At 57.5% G+C, this 17,959-nt stretch overlaps 2 protein-coding genes across 4 annotated transcripts; both read left to right on the top strand.

Moving 5' to 3' along the window:
- Window positions 1-336: 336 nt before the first annotated feature.
- Window positions 337-14,268, top strand: THBS3 (thrombospondin 3). Of its 3 annotated transcripts, XM_080649297.1 has the most exons (24): window positions 1,037-1,213; window positions 2,207-2,413; window positions 2,969-3,225; window positions 3,327-3,429; window positions 4,268-4,294; window positions 4,505-4,587; window positions 4,672-4,723; window positions 4,850-4,998; window positions 5,353-5,493; window positions 5,732-5,809; window positions 6,162-6,314; window positions 6,530-6,640; window positions 6,736-6,843; window positions 7,153-7,312; window positions 7,624-7,742; window positions 7,862-7,914; window positions 8,204-8,397; window positions 8,742-8,920; window positions 9,030-9,078; window positions 9,254-9,450; window positions 9,682-9,854; window positions 10,733-10,872; window positions 10,960-11,022; window positions 14,142-14,268. In XM_080649297.1, the coding sequence occupies exons 1-23, from the start codon at window positions 1,135-1,137 to the stop codon at window positions 11,016-11,018; spliced, it is 2,871 nt and encodes a 956-aa protein (XP_080505423.1). In that variant the 5' UTR covers window positions 1,037-1,134; the 3' UTR covers window positions 11,019-11,022; window positions 14,142-14,268. The 3 variants fall into 3 exon arrangements, with proteins under 3 accessions (XP_080505422.1, XP_080505423.1, XP_080505424.1); XM_080649296.1 differs by lacking the exon at window positions 14,142-14,268 and having other exon boundaries at window positions 337-1,213; window positions 10,960-11,259; XM_080649298.1 differs by lacking the exons at window positions 9,030-9,078; window positions 9,682-9,854; window positions 10,733-10,872; window positions 10,960-11,022; window positions 14,142-14,268 and having other exon boundaries at window positions 9,254-9,424.
- On the top strand, window positions 14,148-17,857 carry MUC1 (mucin 1, cell surface associated). Its single transcript, XM_080649299.1, has 6 exons — window positions 14,148-15,604; window positions 15,700-15,755; window positions 15,893-16,026; window positions 16,196-16,317; window positions 16,400-16,549; window positions 17,503-17,857. The coding sequence occupies exons 1-6, from the start codon at window positions 14,171-14,173 to the stop codon at window positions 17,569-17,571; spliced, it is 1,965 nt and encodes a 654-aa protein (XP_080505425.1). The 5' UTR covers window positions 14,148-14,170; the 3' UTR covers window positions 17,572-17,857.
- Window positions 17,858-17,959: the final 102 nt, after the last annotated feature.

Consider the following 17,959-nt stretch of genomic DNA (forward strand, 5'->3'; position numbering starts at 1 on the left):
GGGAAGGGCTCTCGACCTGGCGCGCCTCGGAGAGTCGGGAAGCCTCGGCCGAGGGGAATCCCCGAACCCCCGAAGGAGTGGCAGGCCCGGGAGAAAGGGGTCTCGAGCACCTGGGCCGGCCCTGGGGGGGATCTCGCAGATCTCCACGTGACCTGGACGGCTCTAGGGCCCCTCAGGCCTCGGCCCTGAGCCGGGGCTGCGGGGGGGATCCCCCGAGGCGCATGTTTTCCACAGCGCGTTATGCTTGGAGCCGGCCCCGCGCCGCCTGTCGCCATGGAAACAAAACAGGGGCGGTGGCGGCCGCCGGAACGAGGCCGAGCTAGGGCCTGGGTGGGGGAGGGGAGGTGGGGCTCGCGGGCTGTTGCCTTGGTAACAGAACTGAGGCGCCCCTTCCCTTCATCCGGGTCATGGCCTGTCAGCCAGGACCCTCGGTGTTCCCAGTCTGGCCCCTCTTTCCCTGGTCTACACTGTCTGATGTTCCTTTCCTCTTTCCTGATTTCTTCACTCCCACCTCACTGACCACTGTTTGAGATTTTCCCTCCAGTTCCTACTGGAAGCTTCCAGGTTTTCCTAGGAATGAGGGAAAATGGAGGTACAGGCACGTGTCAGCGGACCTTCACTCTAATAAATGGCACTTGCCATGTCAGAGCAGCACACTTCATGCCCTGTGGGCATTCCCTGGGCACTAGAGCTAGTTTCCACCACTCCCTTGGCTTCCTTTCATGCCAGCTGTGGAAGAATGCCCACCGTCGGGCACTGCCCTGCCAGGGGTTTCTGCCTTCCCTAACTGTGATTTCCAGAAAACAGTAGCATTTGGTAGTGGCCCCCAACAAGGAGGTGCCAGGAGAGAGGGAGGCAGCAAGCAAGATGAGAGGACCGTGAAGGAGTGGCAGTAGACGGGGAGGCCTCCAGGGCCCTTCCCCAGTGCCCTGGTTCCCGGAGCTGGGGATGCCTCCAGGGTGATTGGCAGCTCTTTGTTTCAGCCCCCCCTCACCCGCCTGCTGCCCCCCCTGCAACTCCCCCTTCCAGTCCCTCCGCCCCCCTCCCTCCCCCCCCCCCCCCCCGGCTTTCTCCGCCTAGCCTTTTCCCCTCCCAGCCGCCGGCCCGCCAGGGATAGTGAGCCGGCTGAGCGGCATGGAGACACAGGAACTTCGGGGGGCCCTGGCTCTTCTTCTCCTTTGCACTTTCGCATCTGCCAGTCAGGACCTGCAGGGTAAGCCTGTCTCCATCCTCTTCGACCTTCTGCCTCCTCCCCATTTGCCCTCAGCCTAGTAGCAGGGAACATGTGGGCAAGGGGAGAAGGGGAGAGTCCTGAAATTGAGCCAGAGCGAAGAAATGGTATAGGTGAGTGGGAACTGGCCAGAGTCAGCATGAAGCCAGGGCAGAGGACCCAGGAGCAGGATGCTAGGGCTGCCTGGCTGGATTGGTGTCTGAGCATCCCCAGGCACCCCAGGATCTAGGAGAGCAGCGTGAAAGTGGGTGCACTGTGGTCCCCTAGGCTTCTTCATCCCCGAGGCTGCTGGCTGCCCAAGGACAGGGTGGGGGTTGGGACCAAGTGGTCTGGGCTCTCGCGGAGGTCTGGGGTGGGATGGGCCTGTGGGTGTGGGAGAGGTAGCTGAGGCAGATGACACAGGCACAGATTCTTCACTGGCTGGAAGGGAAACCACAGATTGGCCAGAACACAGGAGGCAAAGGAGCTGGGTCCTACATTCTCGAGGGAGAGAGCCAGACAGTGGGAGGGTCAGATCCCTCAGTGGGCAGCTGTTCTCATCCAGAGTGAGTGTGCTGAGCCCCCAGGGTGGGAGGAGGGGCACTGGGGTGTAGAATGAGCCAAAGCCTGCTGTGTAAGAGAAACTGCCAATTTTTGTGCTATGGGCACCAGGTGCTACTCCTGCCTGGAATCAGCAGTGACTCCCTTGCGCCACCTGGTGGAGAGGTCTCAGATTTGTGGGACACTGTTTCTTGTTTCCAAATGAGCCTCAGGCCTGTGGATTCCCAGAGAGTGGCAGTAGGCAGTGTTGAAGGGAAGGAAGGAATAATATCTTGTCCTCTGATAGCAGCAAGGGTTGCATTTTGAGGTGACTAACACTGTCGGGGGTAGGCGGAGTGATGAAGGATGCCCCACCCCTGAGGGCTCAGGGACTTGGGCAGGATTTAGCATCATTCTAACCCCATTCTCTGACCTTGATAATCCCTGCCTGGCCAGTGATCGACCTGCTGACTGTGGGCGAGTCCCGGCAGATGGTAGCTGTGGCAGAGAAGATCCGGACAGCCCTGCTCACTGCTGGGGACATCTACCTCCTATCCACCTTCCGCCTGCCTCCTAAACAGGGTGGTGTCCTCTTTGGCCTCTACTCTCGCCAAGACAACACACGATGGCTGGAGGCCTCTGTTGTGGGCAAGATAAACAAAGGTGACTGGTGGGCATCTCCTTTCCTACAGCAATGACCCCCTTGAGCACTCGCCCTTATCCCCACTCCATATCCCTCTTAATTTTAATTGGGTTCCACTGGGGACCCTGGACTATCCGGCTGTGCCCAGGCACCAGGGCCACCTGGTATGGGGTACTTAGGAGGTACCCCAGAAGGCCAGGTACCCAAACAATAGGGTAAGGGTTGGTCTTTGTCGGGATGGAATGTTGTACTTGGGATGCTTGCGGGGAGGGGGAAGGCATGACACTCCGGCAGCAGGGGTATGGAGAGGTCCCTCACATTCTTGGGATAGTTTAGTGGGTACAGAACCAGCTGTCACCTTGCAGGGGATAGAGTGATCTGATGCCACTGAAGACTAAGCAACTCCTAGTCTTTGAGCCAATTTAAAAAACATAGGTACAGGGTGTTGACAGATGCATGGCTGAGTGAGGGATAATAGAGACTAGACATGTGGCATCCAAAAGAGTTGATCCAAGGCTCAACTGGGAGACAGGGGATGGGGGACAGTGCCCATACTGACCTCCCCTCCTGGGCAGTGCTGGTGCGGTACCAGCGGGAGGATGGCAAAGTCCATGCAGTGAACCTACAGCAAGCAGGCCTGGCCGACGGGCGCACACACACAGCTCTCCTGCGACTCCGAGGCCCATCCCGCCCCAGCCCTGCTCTGCAGCTCTATGTGGACTGCAGACTAGGCGATCAGCATGCTGGTCTTCCGGCATTGGCCCCCATTCCTCCAGCGGAGGTCAATGGGCTGGAGATTAGGACTGGACAGAAGGCTTATTTGAGGATGCAGGTAAGGGGGAAGGGAGGACCCTGGAGTTTCTGTGGAAACAGTTTGTACCAGTGCGAGGAGTTGGGAGGTCCTCCCACCCTGTTCTGCTCCTGTCCCCCCAGGGCTTCGTGGAATCTATGAAGATGATTCTAGGCGGGTCCATGGCCCGGGTTGGAGCCTTGAGTGAGTGTCCGTTCCAGGGGGACGAGTCCATCCACAGTGCAGGTAACACAGTGACTTCCATCCGCTGACATCCTGGACCCCCCGATCACATTCTGTCGTCTTTGGTGACTCATATCCTTTTGACCTCCCCCTTAACATTCATTCCTTTGGTTCACCTATTCATGGGGCTCTGGCACTGTTACCCCAAATCTCCTTCACCTCTGACTGATCTCCAAACAATAAAGCCATACCAAAAGGTGTGGGTTAAAAAATCTCCCTGTTCTGATAAAAGGACCAAAAAAGAAAAGAAAAGGAAAAAAATCACCCTATTCAGGTCAGAAAAATAAAAAACGATCCAATAGAAGAATAGAACTCTGAGGATGCTAATTGCTTGGTCTTGGTTTTGACTGAGATAGAGTCTTGGGTCTTTTTTTAGCTCCCATGGGTGCTGTCACCGACCAGCCCTTTCTCTGAGCATTGCCCAACTGCCTGGTCTCTCTGACAGGGATGTTCAGGGGCTCTTACCTGGAGAAAACACCCACATCTCCCACGTATTTCAAAGACAGTGCTCTTGAGGTAGAAGCTTGGGAGGGAGGAAATGGAATATATTGTGGCCCTGGCCCTGCTTTGGGTTACCTCACTCGGATCCCTTCTGCCACTACCATGCCTGGGAACCAGAGAGATTTGGGTTTTGACTGTCTGAGGCAACTCCCTTAGAGGGTCCCTCACCTGTGTAAAAAGCTGGTGTTGCTTGCCTGTCACCTCTGGCCTCCACCATCTAACACTCCATATCCTTATTCCAAGGCTCCAGACCTTTGTTTCCATCCTTTTCCTTCTTCCTCTTCACCAGCCAGGCCCCTCTTTACAACTCTCTCCTCTGATTGTGTTTTCTTCTCTCTAGTGGCCAACGCTCTTCACTCCATCCTAGGTGAGTAGGCCATGAGGAGGTGGAAGGGCATGAGGTTCCGGAGGAGGTCCTAGGCTTTGGCAGCTGCCTGAGACTAAGTCCTCTTCAGTCAGGAATGGGGTGGAATTAAAGGTGGTGGGGGTAGCAGTAGCAGGAGCTGGCTTATTATCCAAAGAGGGACCAGGGCTGGTGTCCCAGTTCTGAGCCTCTCTGCATCCTGGGCCCTGACAGGGGAGCAAACCAAGGCACTGGTCACCCAACTCACCCTCTTCAACCAGATCCTGGTGGAGCTGCGGGATGATATCCGAGACCAGGTTGGAGCCGGTCAGCGAAGGGGAGCAGACTCTGAGGTGGGTGGCAATGCTGAGAGCTGACTTCCCCATCCTTGTGTCTGCCAGGTGAAGGAAATGTCCCTGATCCGAAACACCATCATGGAGTGTCAGGTGTGCGGTGAGTGGGAGAGCAGGGGAGGGCTCCAGGTGGAATCACTGTGCTTCCCACCCCATGGCGTGGGCCTCCAATTCCGGTGATTTGAATGGTGACCTCTTGGCGGCTCTGACTGTGCCCTCCCTGCAGGCTTCCACGAGCAGCGTTCCCACTGCAGCCCCAATCCCTGCTTCCGAGGCGTGGACTGCATGGAAGTATATGAGTACCCTGGCTACCGCTGTGGGCCCTGCCCCCCTGGCCTGCAGGGCAATGGCACCCACTGCACTGACATCAATGAGGTGGGGAAGGGCACAGAAAGCCGGGGGGAGGAAGTTAGGAGAGGCCCAAGAAGCTGGGGAAATGTTGGTCTGAAGCAGAGTTACCTGGGGTTTAGGAGAGGCTGGAGACCGGAAAAGAAGTGTGAGAAGGAAGGTAGAAGGCCTGAGGCAAAGACTGAAGGACCACCCAGGGAAGGTGTTGGGGGAGTGGGAGTTTGAGATGGTTAGCTGGCAGGGAACCCAGAGGGAGGCTGGACGTGGGGCTCAGAGCACAATGATGTTGGGTGAGAAGGGCTGCAGATGGGACACCAGGAGCAGTGGTCCCAGGATCAGAGGAGGGGCCTGACTTCTTCTTCCTTCTCATCTGATCCCCAGTGTGCTCATGCTGACCCTTGTTTCCCGGGCTCAAGCTGCATCAATACTATGCCTGGTTTCCACTGCGAGGCCTGTCCTCAAGGCTACAAAGGCACACGAGTGTCTGGTGTGGGCATCGACTATGCCCGAGCCAGCAAACAGGTCAGGTTGGGTAGAGTGTGAACAAGAGAGCTTGGCCTTGCAGAGGCCAGGGGTTCCTGGGTTGGCCATGGGGCTCTTGTGATAAATGGGCTAGGCTACTGACCCATCTGCTGGCTTTGCATTGGTTTTGGGTCTGGGCTTCAGGTCAGTGCTCACAGTTAAGGCCACACCAGTGCCCTCTCCTGTATCTGAGGAGACCTACCACAGGTCTGGTTCTACCCAAAGTCTGCCCCTTCAGGTCTGCAATGATGTTGATGAATGCAATGATGGGAACAATGGCGGCTGTGACCCAAACTCCATCTGCACCAATACAGTGGTGAGCTGAATACTCTGAGTGTGTCTGGGGTGGTGGGAATGTGCAACCCCTCTTCACACTTCCTGCTTCCCCTCCTCTTTCCCCAGGGCACTACACATAGTCGGTGTTCTTCATGGACCTGTTTTTGCCCTGGTGACCTTTAGCAAGTTATTTACCTTTTCTGAGCCTCACGTTCCTTGCTTGAAAAGTGGGGCTATTATCTACTTAGAAAGGTTGTCAGGAGAACCTGAGATCATTGATAGACCTGATATATAGCTGCGTGCCCATCCCACACCCCTCAGGTGGCATAGTGCTGGTCCTGGGTGCCTGGCAGGCTGGCCTCTTTCCTGAGACTGTGTTTCCCTACTCTTAGGGCTCTTTCAAGTGTGGCCCCTGTCGCCTGGGCTTCCTGGGCAACCAAAGCCAGGGCTGCTTTCCAGCTCGGACCTGCCACAGCCCAGCCCACAGCCCCTGCCATGTCCACGCGCACTGCCTCTTTGAACGCAATGGTGCAGTGTCCTGCTCGGTGAGCTGGGCCTGAGGCTTAGAAGGAAAAGGCAGAATCTGGGGATGGGATAGGGCTAGTGAACTTGTTTAGGGGTTGGGATGAGGACCTTCATGGGAAAGGGAAGTTGGCTTGGGCCCAGGAACTGGGTGATGAGAATAGAGCTTGAAGCAGGAAAAAGGGTGGGCTTGGGAGAGCCAGCCGACTGCTAACTCCCACCCTTTGTGTTGCCCCAGTGTAACGTGGGCTGGGCCGGGAACGGGAACGTGTGTGGGCCTGACACTGACATCGATGGCTACCCAGATCAGGCGCTGCCCTGCATGGACAACAACAAGCACTGCAAACAGGTGCAGCTGCAGCTGCCAGCGGGCGCGTGAGCAGGGTGGGCGCCCCAGGCTGGCCAGGCCAGAACTCGTCCATCCATCTCCTCCCTGACCTTTAGGACAACTGCCTTTTGACACCTAACTCTGGGCAGGAAGATGCTGATAATGATGGCGTGGGGGACCAGTGTGATGATGATGCTGATGGGGACGGGATCAAGAACGTTGAGGTGGCTCCCAGACATTCTGTTCTTCCTAGTCCTATACTTTTCTCCGTCTCTGTTGCCTGGTCCCATAACCCTGCTCCCCCTACCTCTGGCCCCTGGCAGCTCTGCAGAAAGGGCTCTAGTACTACCAATTAGGGAGGCATAGCCTGGTGCCCAGGACAAGGTGGACTACCTAGAGGTTGGGTGGGTGGGACTGCACCAAGCAGGTGGACCATCACAGGATTGGTGACCGTAGACAAGGGTACAGGGACATGGTGGGTGCTAAATGGCCAGTGGTTTGAGGGAGGCCTGACTCTTTCCTTCCCACCCCAGGACAATTGCCGGCTCTTCCCCAACAAGGACCAGCAAAACTCAGATACAGATTCCTTTGGTGACGCCTGTGACAACTGCCCCAACGTTCCCAACAATGACCAGAAGGACACAGATGGCAATGGGGAAGGGGATGCCTGTGACAACGACGTGGATGGGGATGGTGCAGGCCTGGGCTGAGGGGGTGGGAGACCTGTAAGAATTTGGATACAGTGGGAATTAAACAGAGAGACTAGGAAGTCTGAGAACTGGGGGAGGGTGTTCTTATGAAAGTCAGCCTGGGTGACTTCCTACGGCCGATGGGAATGGAAATGTAAGGTAGGGTGTAGGGTTAGGCAGGGAGAGAGCAGGCAAGAGGGTGAGACAAGATACAGGCAGATTTCCTGAATAGCTATCCTCTGGATGGGAGACAAAGCTCAGGCCTTTCACCAACCTAGAGAGTGTGACAACCTTTGCTATCCCCATGTCTTCTAGGCATCCCCAATGGACTGGACAATTGCCCTAAAGTCCCCAACCCCCTACAGACAGATAGGGATGAGGATGGCGTGGGAGATGCTTGTGACAGCTGCCCTGAAATGAGCAATCCTACCCAGGTACAGGGGAATGGAGAGGGCAGGGAAGGGGTGGGGGGACCAATAAGTGATAGAAAGTGGTCAGGTCACCCTCTTCAGGTATCAAGAGGAGATGGTGAGAGCAGTTCCCTCTCTCTCAGACAGATGCAGACAGTGACCTGGTGGGGGATGTCTGTGACACCAATGAAGACAGGTAGGGTTTTGGCCAAGAGATAAAAGACCTTACAGGGGATACTTAACTTTTCTCCAGTATATTCTCAATTCTGTGGTTTAGCCCCAATTCTCCACTGCTGTTGAACAGGAAGTTATTCCTGTGGTCTGTCCTCCATTTCTACTTCTGGGCCTTCACCTCACCTGGCTGACTGTAGGGGTCTGGCTGAACAGAGGGTACACCTCATACCTCAGAGAGACTCTTAAGCAGGAGACAAGGGAAGGATGTGGTAACTTTAGAGCTTTTATTTGGTGCCTGTTCTTCTGGGCAGTGATGGAGATGGACATCAGGACACCAAAGACAACTGCCCACAGCTACCCAATAGTTCCCAGCTGGACTCAGACAATGACGGGCTTGGAGATGAGTGTGATGGGGACGATGACAACGATGGTATCCCAGATTATGTGCCTCCTGGTCCTGATAACTGTCGCCTGGTACCCAATCCCAATCAGAAGGACTCAGATGGTAAGGCTAGGGTCCCAGAGGATTGGACTGGTGTGGGCTTTGCTCATGGGGAGGTGGTAGACTTGCTGGGGAGTTAGAAAGGGCAGAGTGGGGAGAGAGGTCAAGAACACAAGACCTACCCTAGCTGGTTTGGCTCAGTGGAGAGCGTCGGCCTCAGAACTGAAGGGTCCCAGGTTCAGTCCCAGTCAAGGGCACGTGCCTAGGCTGCGGGCTTGATCCCCAGTGCGGGGAATGAAGGAGGCAGCCAATCAGTGATTCTCTCTCATCACTGAAGTTTCAGGTGGTAGTGTTAGCTGGTGGCAGTGGCCACGGCATTCCTGAGTGCCTAGCTCCACTCTTCCCAGGCAATGGCATTGGCGATGTGTGTGAGGATGACTTTGACAATGATGCGGTGGTCGACCCCCTGGATGTGTGCCCTGAAAGTGCAGAGGTAACACTCACAGATTTTCGGGCCTATCAGACCGTCGTCTTGGACCCTGAAGGGGATGCTCAGATTGATCCAAACTGGGTCGTGCTCAACCAGGTACTAGGGCAGTGGGCTGGGTGGGTGCTGTCAGACCAAACTCCCAGGCAGGGCCTAGGTGGGGTAGCGCACGTGGATCAGGTCTTTCTTCTTTATTGCCCATCACCAGGGCATGGAAATCGTTCAGACCATGAACAGTGACCCTGGCCTGGCAGTTGGTATGTGAGGGATACCCAGTTCAATGCCTTCCAAATAGAGGAATCTGACAGGGGCAGAGGGTGGGGACAAGCTGGCCACACATACAGCAGGCATCCCTTCCCAAACCCAGTGCACAATGGGCCACTAGTAGCTTTGCTGCCCTGATCTTGATCCCACACACCCACCCACCCCTAGGATATACAGCCTTCAACGGTGTGGACTTTGAAGGCACCTTCCACGTGAACACAGTGACTGATGACGACTACGCAGGCTTCCTCTTCAGCTACCAGGACAGTGGCCGCTTCTACGTGGTCATGTGGAAGCAGACGGAGCAGACCTACTGGCAGGCCACGCCTTTCCGGGCTGTTGCCCAGCCTGGGCTGCAGCTCAAGGTCCCACAGCTGCCCAGATTCCCCAATCCAGGACCCTTTCCCAAAACCTTGCCCCCTACCTGAGTGTGAACCCTCTTACTCAGACATTGGGTCTGGAGGTTGGCTCCCCGGGGCTTCAGAACATTCTCCTGACCACCTGGACTTCCTTTCCCACCTGTACTTACCAACCTGTTGTCTCTGCTCTCATTTGGTTCCTGTGGTTGACCCACTGTCTTTGCCAATGCCCTTCAGGCAGTGACATCAGTGTCTGGCCCAGGTGAGCACCTCCGGAATGCCTTGTGGCATACTGGCCACACCCCTGATCAAGTACGACTGCTGTGGACTGACCCACGAAATGTGGGCTGGCGTGACAAGACCTCCTACCGCTGGCAGCTGCTGCACCGGCCTCAAGTTGGCTACATTCGGTGAGGGGACAGGCTGAGCCCTCCTGAGGGACCCCAGGCTCAGCCTGTCCTTCCCTTTAGCTGGGACTCACCAGTGACCCCTTCACTCAGTGCCTTGGTGCCATGGGCCCAGATTGGGACCACTTCTCTCCATCTCCTCTTTCCCCAGACACGCTGCCTCAGCCCTGCTTGCTTCCTAGTATCAGGCAGCCTGGGCTCTAGTGCCGCTGACTATCGGCAATGTTGGGCAAGTCCTTCCTGTTCTGTGCTCCATTTCCCCTCAGTAAAACAAGGGCACCTCTGGGAGCCTTCAAAGCCCAGGCCAGTCTGTGGAGAGGCACATCACATCCAGCCCTTTCACTGGGACAGCCCAGAACCTGCCTCCTCAAGGCATCTGACCTCATTTACAGAAGTGCAAACCAAGCCCCAGACTTCACAGCTCTTCAAAGCAGAGCTGGGGCCTCTTGTTCAGCACTTTGTCCACGACTTTGCATTTCCTAGTTGGTGGGGATGACAGAGGAAATGGCCAAGAGCCCAGAGTCCAGACACTTGGGTTGGTTTCCCTTTAAGGTTCCTGGGGCTGTGGGGCGCCAGGGCAAGGGATAAGGGAGGGGTGGACCAGAGCCTGGGAAGCGGGTGACTTCACCCCCCAGCCCATTGTGTTCATCGTCATGGCAACCCAATCCTCGCTTGGAATGTGGCTGGTGCTTTGAGATGCAAAGGGGGCTGGACAAAGAGCCAGGGGCCCCAGGCCTGAGAAAAGCACCCCCTTCCCTCCCCTTTCCTTCCTTCTCTCAGGCCTGGTGAGCTAAGGGGGGTTGGGGATGAGCAGGGCCCCAGCATAGTGGCACAGTGCCCACTGGTACCCTGGCACCAATGGAAACCCCTATCCTGGACAGAGTGAAGCTCTATGAGGGTCCCCAGCTAGTGGCGGATTCTGGGGTGATCATTGACACATCCATGCGAGGGGGGCGTCTTGGTGTGTTCTGCTTCTCCCAAGAAAACATCATTTGGTCCAATCTCCAGTATCGATGCAATGGTGAGGCTCTATACCCATATCAGCCTGACCTCTCATGCCCTCATGGGAGAGTCACATCCTTGACTTGAATCGTTTCTCCTTCCTCAGACACAGTTCCCGAGGACTTTGAGCCATTCCGGAGGCAGCTGCTCCTTGGAAGAGTGTGAAGAGGTGGCTACCACATTCAAAATCCTGATTTTAGACCCTTTGGCCTTGGGATCCATCCCGGAGGCCCCGGGTCTAATCTACAGCCCCTCAGCCAAACGCACACCCTCCTCTGGCACCAATCAGGAGTTCAGCCCCAGAGGAGTGGTGACTGTTGAGATGGGAAGTTTTCAAGGGGCATTTCTCAGGCGCTAACCCCAGGAAAGATAATAGCATATTACCATAAAGTTCCAGTTGTTTTCTAAGCCAGTGCAGTTGCTTATTTTAGGGATTTTCCGGGGTAGTGACCAATGAAAAAGGATCCTGAGAAGGGTAAGGAAGAGGGCTGGTAGGATGGAAGTTAGAGGAAGTTTGGCTGAGTTTGGGGCACGGTGAGGCAGGTGCTGGATGAGGGTTAGGTGAAGGATGGGGCTGGGGTAGGTGAAGGATGAGGTGCTGGTCAGAGGGTGGTTAAAGTCCTCCCAGCCCCACTTACTTACGATGGCAGCAGCGACACTCCAGTCAATAGATCGGTCAGGATCGAGAGCCAGGAGGGCTGGGGCTGCCCCGCTCGGGGTGAGCGGGGGGCCGGGGGGCCGGGGGGGCCGGAGGCCGGGACGAGTGCAATATTGGCGGGGGAAAGAACAACACTGCACCGCGTCCCGTCCCTCCCGCCCGCCCGGGGCCCGGGATCCCGCTCCCCACCGCTTAAAGCGGGACCAGCCCAAGGACCCGGAGCGCTCTGGGAAGTTGAGTTCACCTGGGAGGCCAGAGAGATTTGGCGCCCGGAAGAGGGTGAAGGGGATTGTAAGGGGAGGTGGGGGGAGAGGGAGAAGGCCGAAGGGACGACATTGGTATCCCGGAAGGCCGCTTTCTGACGCCGGCGTTGTGCGCGCTTGCTCTTTAAATACTCCGACTGCACGGCGCGGAGCTGTCACCATGGTAACGCGTATCCCAGCAACTGAACTAAAGGCTGTTGCCTAGCAACTCGAGGGTTGAAGTTTTGAGGCCGCCCACCTAGATACTCGCGCGTTCTCTAGATGGCGGGTGCAGGGCTTCCCCGCCCCTCCCACCCGGGCCGGGGCGCTGACGTCCCGCCGGGCGCCGCACAAAGCCGCGCCAACCAGGTGGAGAGCTGTTGTCCCAGGTTTCCCGCCGCACCGGTCTGTTTAAAGTTAATTTTTCAATCTGTATTCTTTGGGGCTAGGAATTGTTTTCCTAACGCGGATGTAGCTGCTTCCGTTGGCAGAGACCGCAACACAGCACCTCCGGCTGAGGCCAGATACCCTAAATTCCATGTACCGCTGTGAATTCCTCTCTGGTCCCAGATATTTCTGTCCTTTAACCTGTCTCGGTTCTCCAAAGTTATGCAACCTCAGACACTTTTACCATGTGCTTACCTGCTCCAAATACCACTCTGCTCCCTAAAAGATAGTTCACGGCCCCCCCATACCATTCTGTGTCCTACCTATTAGCTGACTCCGAAATACGTGACCTGTCCCACCGCCCCCCACTTTTCCGATGTACTTTCTTACATACCTCGCCCACTTTTCCATGTACCTCAGGATCCCACCCACTTAGCGCTACTTCCATCAGACATCGCCCCCCGCGCCCAAGTCCCCTCCTAAAGTTCCCAGCCTCTCCGTCGATGGCACATTGCATTCCTCCCCTTCTCTGTCCCAGCCACTGACACTTCTCCCTGGGGCGCTGCCCTCCCTTGCCTCTCTCGGCCCCCAGTTAGGCAGCGCCGCCGTCCAACCTCCTCCCCCCACGCGGGCAGCCTCCCAACGCGCCCGGGCAGGCGTCGTGGGGCTCCGTGTGGCCACTAGAGGGCAGGAGAGCCTGGCCACCTGGCGGGCGGCCTGCCGCTATCGGGGAGAGGGCTGGGAAGGAAAGACCCTAGAGTTCGGCGGTTTCGTCCTTTAAGTGGAAATTTCTTCCCCCGCTTCCCTTTCGGGAGAAAGCCAAGGAAGGAACTCAGTCTGCTGGAAAGTCCGGCAGGGGCGGGGCTGTGGAATTCGGGGTAGAACTGCAGAACCGGACAGGGAGCGGTTAGCAAGGTGGGGCTATTCCGGGAAGTGGTGGGGGGAGGGGGTCCAAAACCAACACCTAGTCCACTCCTTACCAAGCCTCCCCTTTTCTTCCCAGCCCCCAGAGTGGGGCTTCAAGGGCCCCGGGGAGAAGTGGAGGGGGGGACTGAGGGTGAACTTCCCAGCCTTAACCTGGCCCACTTTCTCTATTACCTTTCTAACCTTGGCTGTTGCTCTGGAGCTAAAACTAAGGCCTTGGGGACCCAGGTCCCAGGCTCCCCCACTTTCACACACACAAACACACGCCTTCTGGAGCCAGGGAGTGGTTGGTGAAAAAGGGAGGCCAACTCGAGAACAAACAGGTTGTCAGAGAGTTGAATGATTGGAGCCCATGTGCCCTACCTGAGGGGACCGGAATGGTTGGGGAGGAGGAGGAAGAGATAGGAGGTAAGGAACGGAGGAGGGGCGGGGTTTTGTCACCTGTCACCTGCTCTGGCGGGTGGGGGGAGGACCAGTATAAAACAGCCGGCACCTGTGCCGCTCCACCTCACACGCAGTGCCTGCCTGAATCTGTTCTGCCCCCTCCCCACCCGGGTCACCACCACCATGACACCAGGCATCCAGGCCCCTTTCTTCTTCCTGCTGCTGCTAGTCCCAGTGCTTACAGGTGAGGGGCGCAAGGTGGGGAAGGGGCTGCCCTGCACAGCGTTTCTGTGCGCTTTGTTTCCTGGCTGGTGGTACCCCACAAGGCAGAAATTGCAGACAGGTGGCCTAGTCTGTGCCAGAATAAAGGAGACAGGCTAAGAGACGACCCCCCAGGAGAATGGGTCCAGGGGCAGGTGAATTTCCTGAAGAGAAGTGGGGGTGGGAGTGGGAGCGGCAGGAGAGGTAAATCTTAGGAGTGGAGAATGGCTAAACCAGGAGCAGAGGGGTATGGGAAGAGAGGGAGGCTGCAGCTGGGAAGGAGGAGGAGGGCTGACTCAGGGGCCTGCTCCCCAAATCCTCCTAGCATTATTTCTCCAAATGCTAGAGGATATATTTTCTCCTTGTTCTGATTTACCCCTGAACCTCATTCTCAATTTCTTACAATTCCTTCCCCCACTCCCCCCCAAACAGTTCCTACAACCTCTGGCCACACAAGCCACATGGGAAATACACAGACTGTGACTGCCCAAAGCAGCCCAATGTCCAGGTTCACTGACAGAAGTTCTGTGAGCACAACCAGCAGCTCACTCCCCACTCACAGCCCTGCCTCAAGCTCGGCCACCACTCCAGTCCACAGTGCCACCTCTTCCCCAGCCACCAGCCCTGCCTCAAGCTCGGCCACCACTCCAGTCCACGGTGCCACCTCTTCCCCGGCCACCAGCCCTGCCTCAAGCTCGGCCACCACTCCAGTCCACGGTGCCACCTCTTCCCCGGCCACCAGCCCTGCCTCAAGCTCGGCCACCACTCCAGTCCACGGTGCCACCTCTTCCCCAGCCACCAACCCTGCCTCAGGCTCAGCCACCACTCCAGTCCACGGTGCCACCTCTTCCCCGGCCACCAGCCCTGCCTCAAGCTCGGCCACAGGTCCAGTCCATGGTGCCACCTCTTCCCCGGCCACCAGCCCTGCCTCAAGCTCGGCCACCACTCCAGTCCACGGTGCCATCTCTTCCCCGGCCACCAGCCCTGCCTCAAGCTCAGCCACAGGTCCAGTCCACGGTGCCACCTCTTCCCCAGCCACCAGCCCTGCCTCAAGCTCAGCCACCACTCCAGTCCACGGTGCCACCTCTTCCCCAGCCACCAACCCTGCCTCAGGCTCAGCCACCACTCCAGTCCACGGTGCTACCTCTTCCCCAGCCACCAGCCCTGCCTCAAGCTCAGCCACCACTCCAGTAAACGGTGCCACCTCTTCCCCGGCCACCAGCCCTGCCTCAAGCTCAGCCACCACTCCAGTCCACGGTGCCACCTCTTCCCCGGCCACCAGCCCTGCCTCAAGCTCGGCCACCACTCCAGTCCACGGTGCCACCTCTTCCCCGGCCACCAACCCTGCCTCAGGCTCGGCCACCACTCCAGTCCACGGTGCCACCTCTTCCCCGGCCACCAGCCCTGCCTCAGGCTCGGCCACCACTCCAGTCCACGGATCCACCTCTTCCCCGGCCACCAACCCTGCCTCAAGCTCGGCCACCACTCCAGTCCACGGTGCCACCTCTTCCCCGGCCACCAGCCCTGCCTCAAGCTCAGCCACAGGTCCAGTCCACGGTGCCACCTCTTCCCCGGCCACCAGCCCTGCCTCAAGCTTAGTTACCACTCTAGCACACAAGGGCACTTCTGCCAAGGCTACCACCACCCCAGTTGGCAAGGGCACTCCATCCTCAGTTCCCAGCCACCACTCTGATACTCCTACCACCCCTGCCAGCCACAGAACCAGAACTACAGCCAGTAGCACTAACGGTAGCATAGTGCCCCTCACCTCTTCCAATCATAGGATATCCTTCTTCTTCCTGCTCTTTCATATTTTGAACCTCCCATTTAACTCTTCCCTGGAAGATCCCAGCACTAAGTATTACCAGGTGCTGCAGAGAAACGTTACTGAATTGGTGAGTAACTGCCCTTCCTCCACGCGCTCCTTCGCAGCAGCTTCAGAACTGCTCGAACCCAGGCACCAAACTTAGTACTTCCTCTCTCCCCCCAGTTTTTGCAGATTTATAAACAGGAGAGTTTTCTGGGCTCCTCTAGCGTGAAGTTCAGGTACAGTTCTGGGTGTGGACTCTGTCTGGGATGGGTAAATGTTGTCGTGACTGTGGGAAGGACTGGTACACTTATGGTTGGGGGAAGTGCCCAGAAGCTGGGACCTGCACCTGAATTGCTCATTTCCCTGTGAGCAGGCCAGGATCTGTGATGGTGGAATCAATTCTGGCCTTCCGAGAGGGCACCACCAATGCCGACAACGTAGGCGCACTGTTTGTTCAACGTAAATCAGCAGCAGAGAGATACAACTGGGTCATCTCAAGAGTTAGTGGTGAGGCCACTTTCCTTGCCTCAGGCCAGCACCATGCTTCTAGGGCTGCTCACTCTCCAGCATCCGGATTCCTGCTTCTCCCCGGATTCCTGCTTCCCCGCCCCGGGCTGTAGCAGGGGGAGGGTCACCTCCTTGGGGAAACTGCCCTGATGAGTGCTTTTCCTTTTAGTGGATGATGTGTCATTCCCTTCCTCTTCCCGGCCTGGGTCTGGGGTGCCCGGCTGGGGCATTGCCCTGCTGGTGCTGGTCTGTGTTCTGGTTGCGCTGGCCATCATCTATCTGGTTGCCCTGGTAAGTGCTCAGTCTTCAGCCCTACAGAGTGCCCCTGCTAGAAGGAACTCCGCGGCCCCCCCTAACCTGCTGTCTCCCCCAGGCGGTGTGTCAGTGCCGCCGGAAGAACTGTGGGCAGCTGGACATCTTCCCAACCCGCGATGCCTACCATCCTATGAGCGAGTACCCCACCTACCACACCCATGGGCGCTATGTGCCCCCTGGCAGTTCCAAACGGAGCCCTTACGAGGAGGTGAGCATGGGCCCCGCGGTGCAGGGAGAAGAGGCTTTGGCTGGGAAGGGGGCCTGAAGGGGTAACTTGGAAAATCCAAAGAACTTAGAAAAGGTGAGGAGTGACATGAAGTAAGCAGTGGAGGGCCTGGCAAGGAGGTGGGTGGAGGTCAGGAGAGTTCTAGGGGAAAGGCCTGGGGAGACCATGGGAGAAAGGGGACCTCATGAGGGAGTGTCCCCACTATCAGCATTTCCAGGAGAGCATTCGCTGGTCAGCTGAACTGGGGCACGGCTGTGGCTGGGATGCCCAGAGGTGAGATGGGTGGGCACCCTTCACACAGGACTTACAAGGAGTGAGCACTGGTCCCCCACTCTTCTCCTAAGAATGGAGGGTAGGTTGAGGAATGTTGGGGGGGGGTTGTCTCTGATTCCAAGGCTGAAGTCTCACCAAGCCAGGTGAGCCTGGGTGGGGTTCTTGGGAGTCTCAGGGAAGCAAGGACCCCCCCTCCTCCTCCCCTCTCCTGGCCCTTCTCTGCAGGACCTAGTAAATAATTACTTGGTCACCTGGGGCTGGAACTCCAGGTGGGGGAGGGGGACTTTTCTTGACCCCATTTTCCCACTCCGGGGACTTCCTTCTCCCAGTTTTACACAGATGAGCACACACACCTTCTTGGGCTGGAAGAGCAGAGAGTGGAGGGAGACGGGGGCGGGCAGTGGGGGACAGGAGGGGACTGCCAGGGGGCTGGCTAGAACCAAGGGGAGGGAGTGCAGGGGAGCAGGGGGAGGAGGAAAGGCCCTGTTTACAGTCACCTGGCTGCTGCTGGTGCCTGGCAGGTGCTCTCTCCAAATTAACCCTTCAGGAGCTCGTCAGGCTCCCAGACCACTGTCCCAGCCGGGGGCCAGCCAGGGGCCGGGGGGCGGCTTCTCCCACGGAAGCTTCTGCCCCTCAGCCTGGACCCCTTCCCCCCCACCTAGGTTTCTGCAGGCAATGGTGGCAGCAGCCTCTCTTACACGAACCCAGCAGCCACTTCGGCCAACTTGTAGGGGCACGTTGCCTGCTGAGCATCCAGCCAGTGGCCTCTGTCATGGTCTTGGTCTTCACCACCAGTGCCCCCTCCCCCTTTTTCTGGACTGGTGAGCTGGGAGTTCCAGCGGGCTGCTCGCAGCCTTCTGCACGTCCCTAACCCATCTCAGCCCTGGGGAAGCCCATCCTGGCTCCTGGGGATGTGCCTGGGGCAGTGGCTCCAGGACTGGCCCCGAAAGTCCCCAAGTGGGAGTGGGAACTTGTACATGGCTGAATAAAACGTGGGCCTCCTCCGCTCTGGCTCTGACTGCTGATCTGTCATCTGTGACCCTCAGACAGGAGGGGAGATCAGGATGTATGTGTGTGGGGGTCTGGAGGGGACTTTGCGGGAGGAGGCAGGGAGGAAAG

The sequence above is a fragment of the Plecotus auritus genome (genome assembly GCF_963455305.1).
Source record: "Plecotus auritus genome assembly, chromosome: 12".
NCBI lineage: Eukaryota > Metazoa > Chordata > Mammalia > Chiroptera > Vespertilionidae > Plecotus > Plecotus auritus.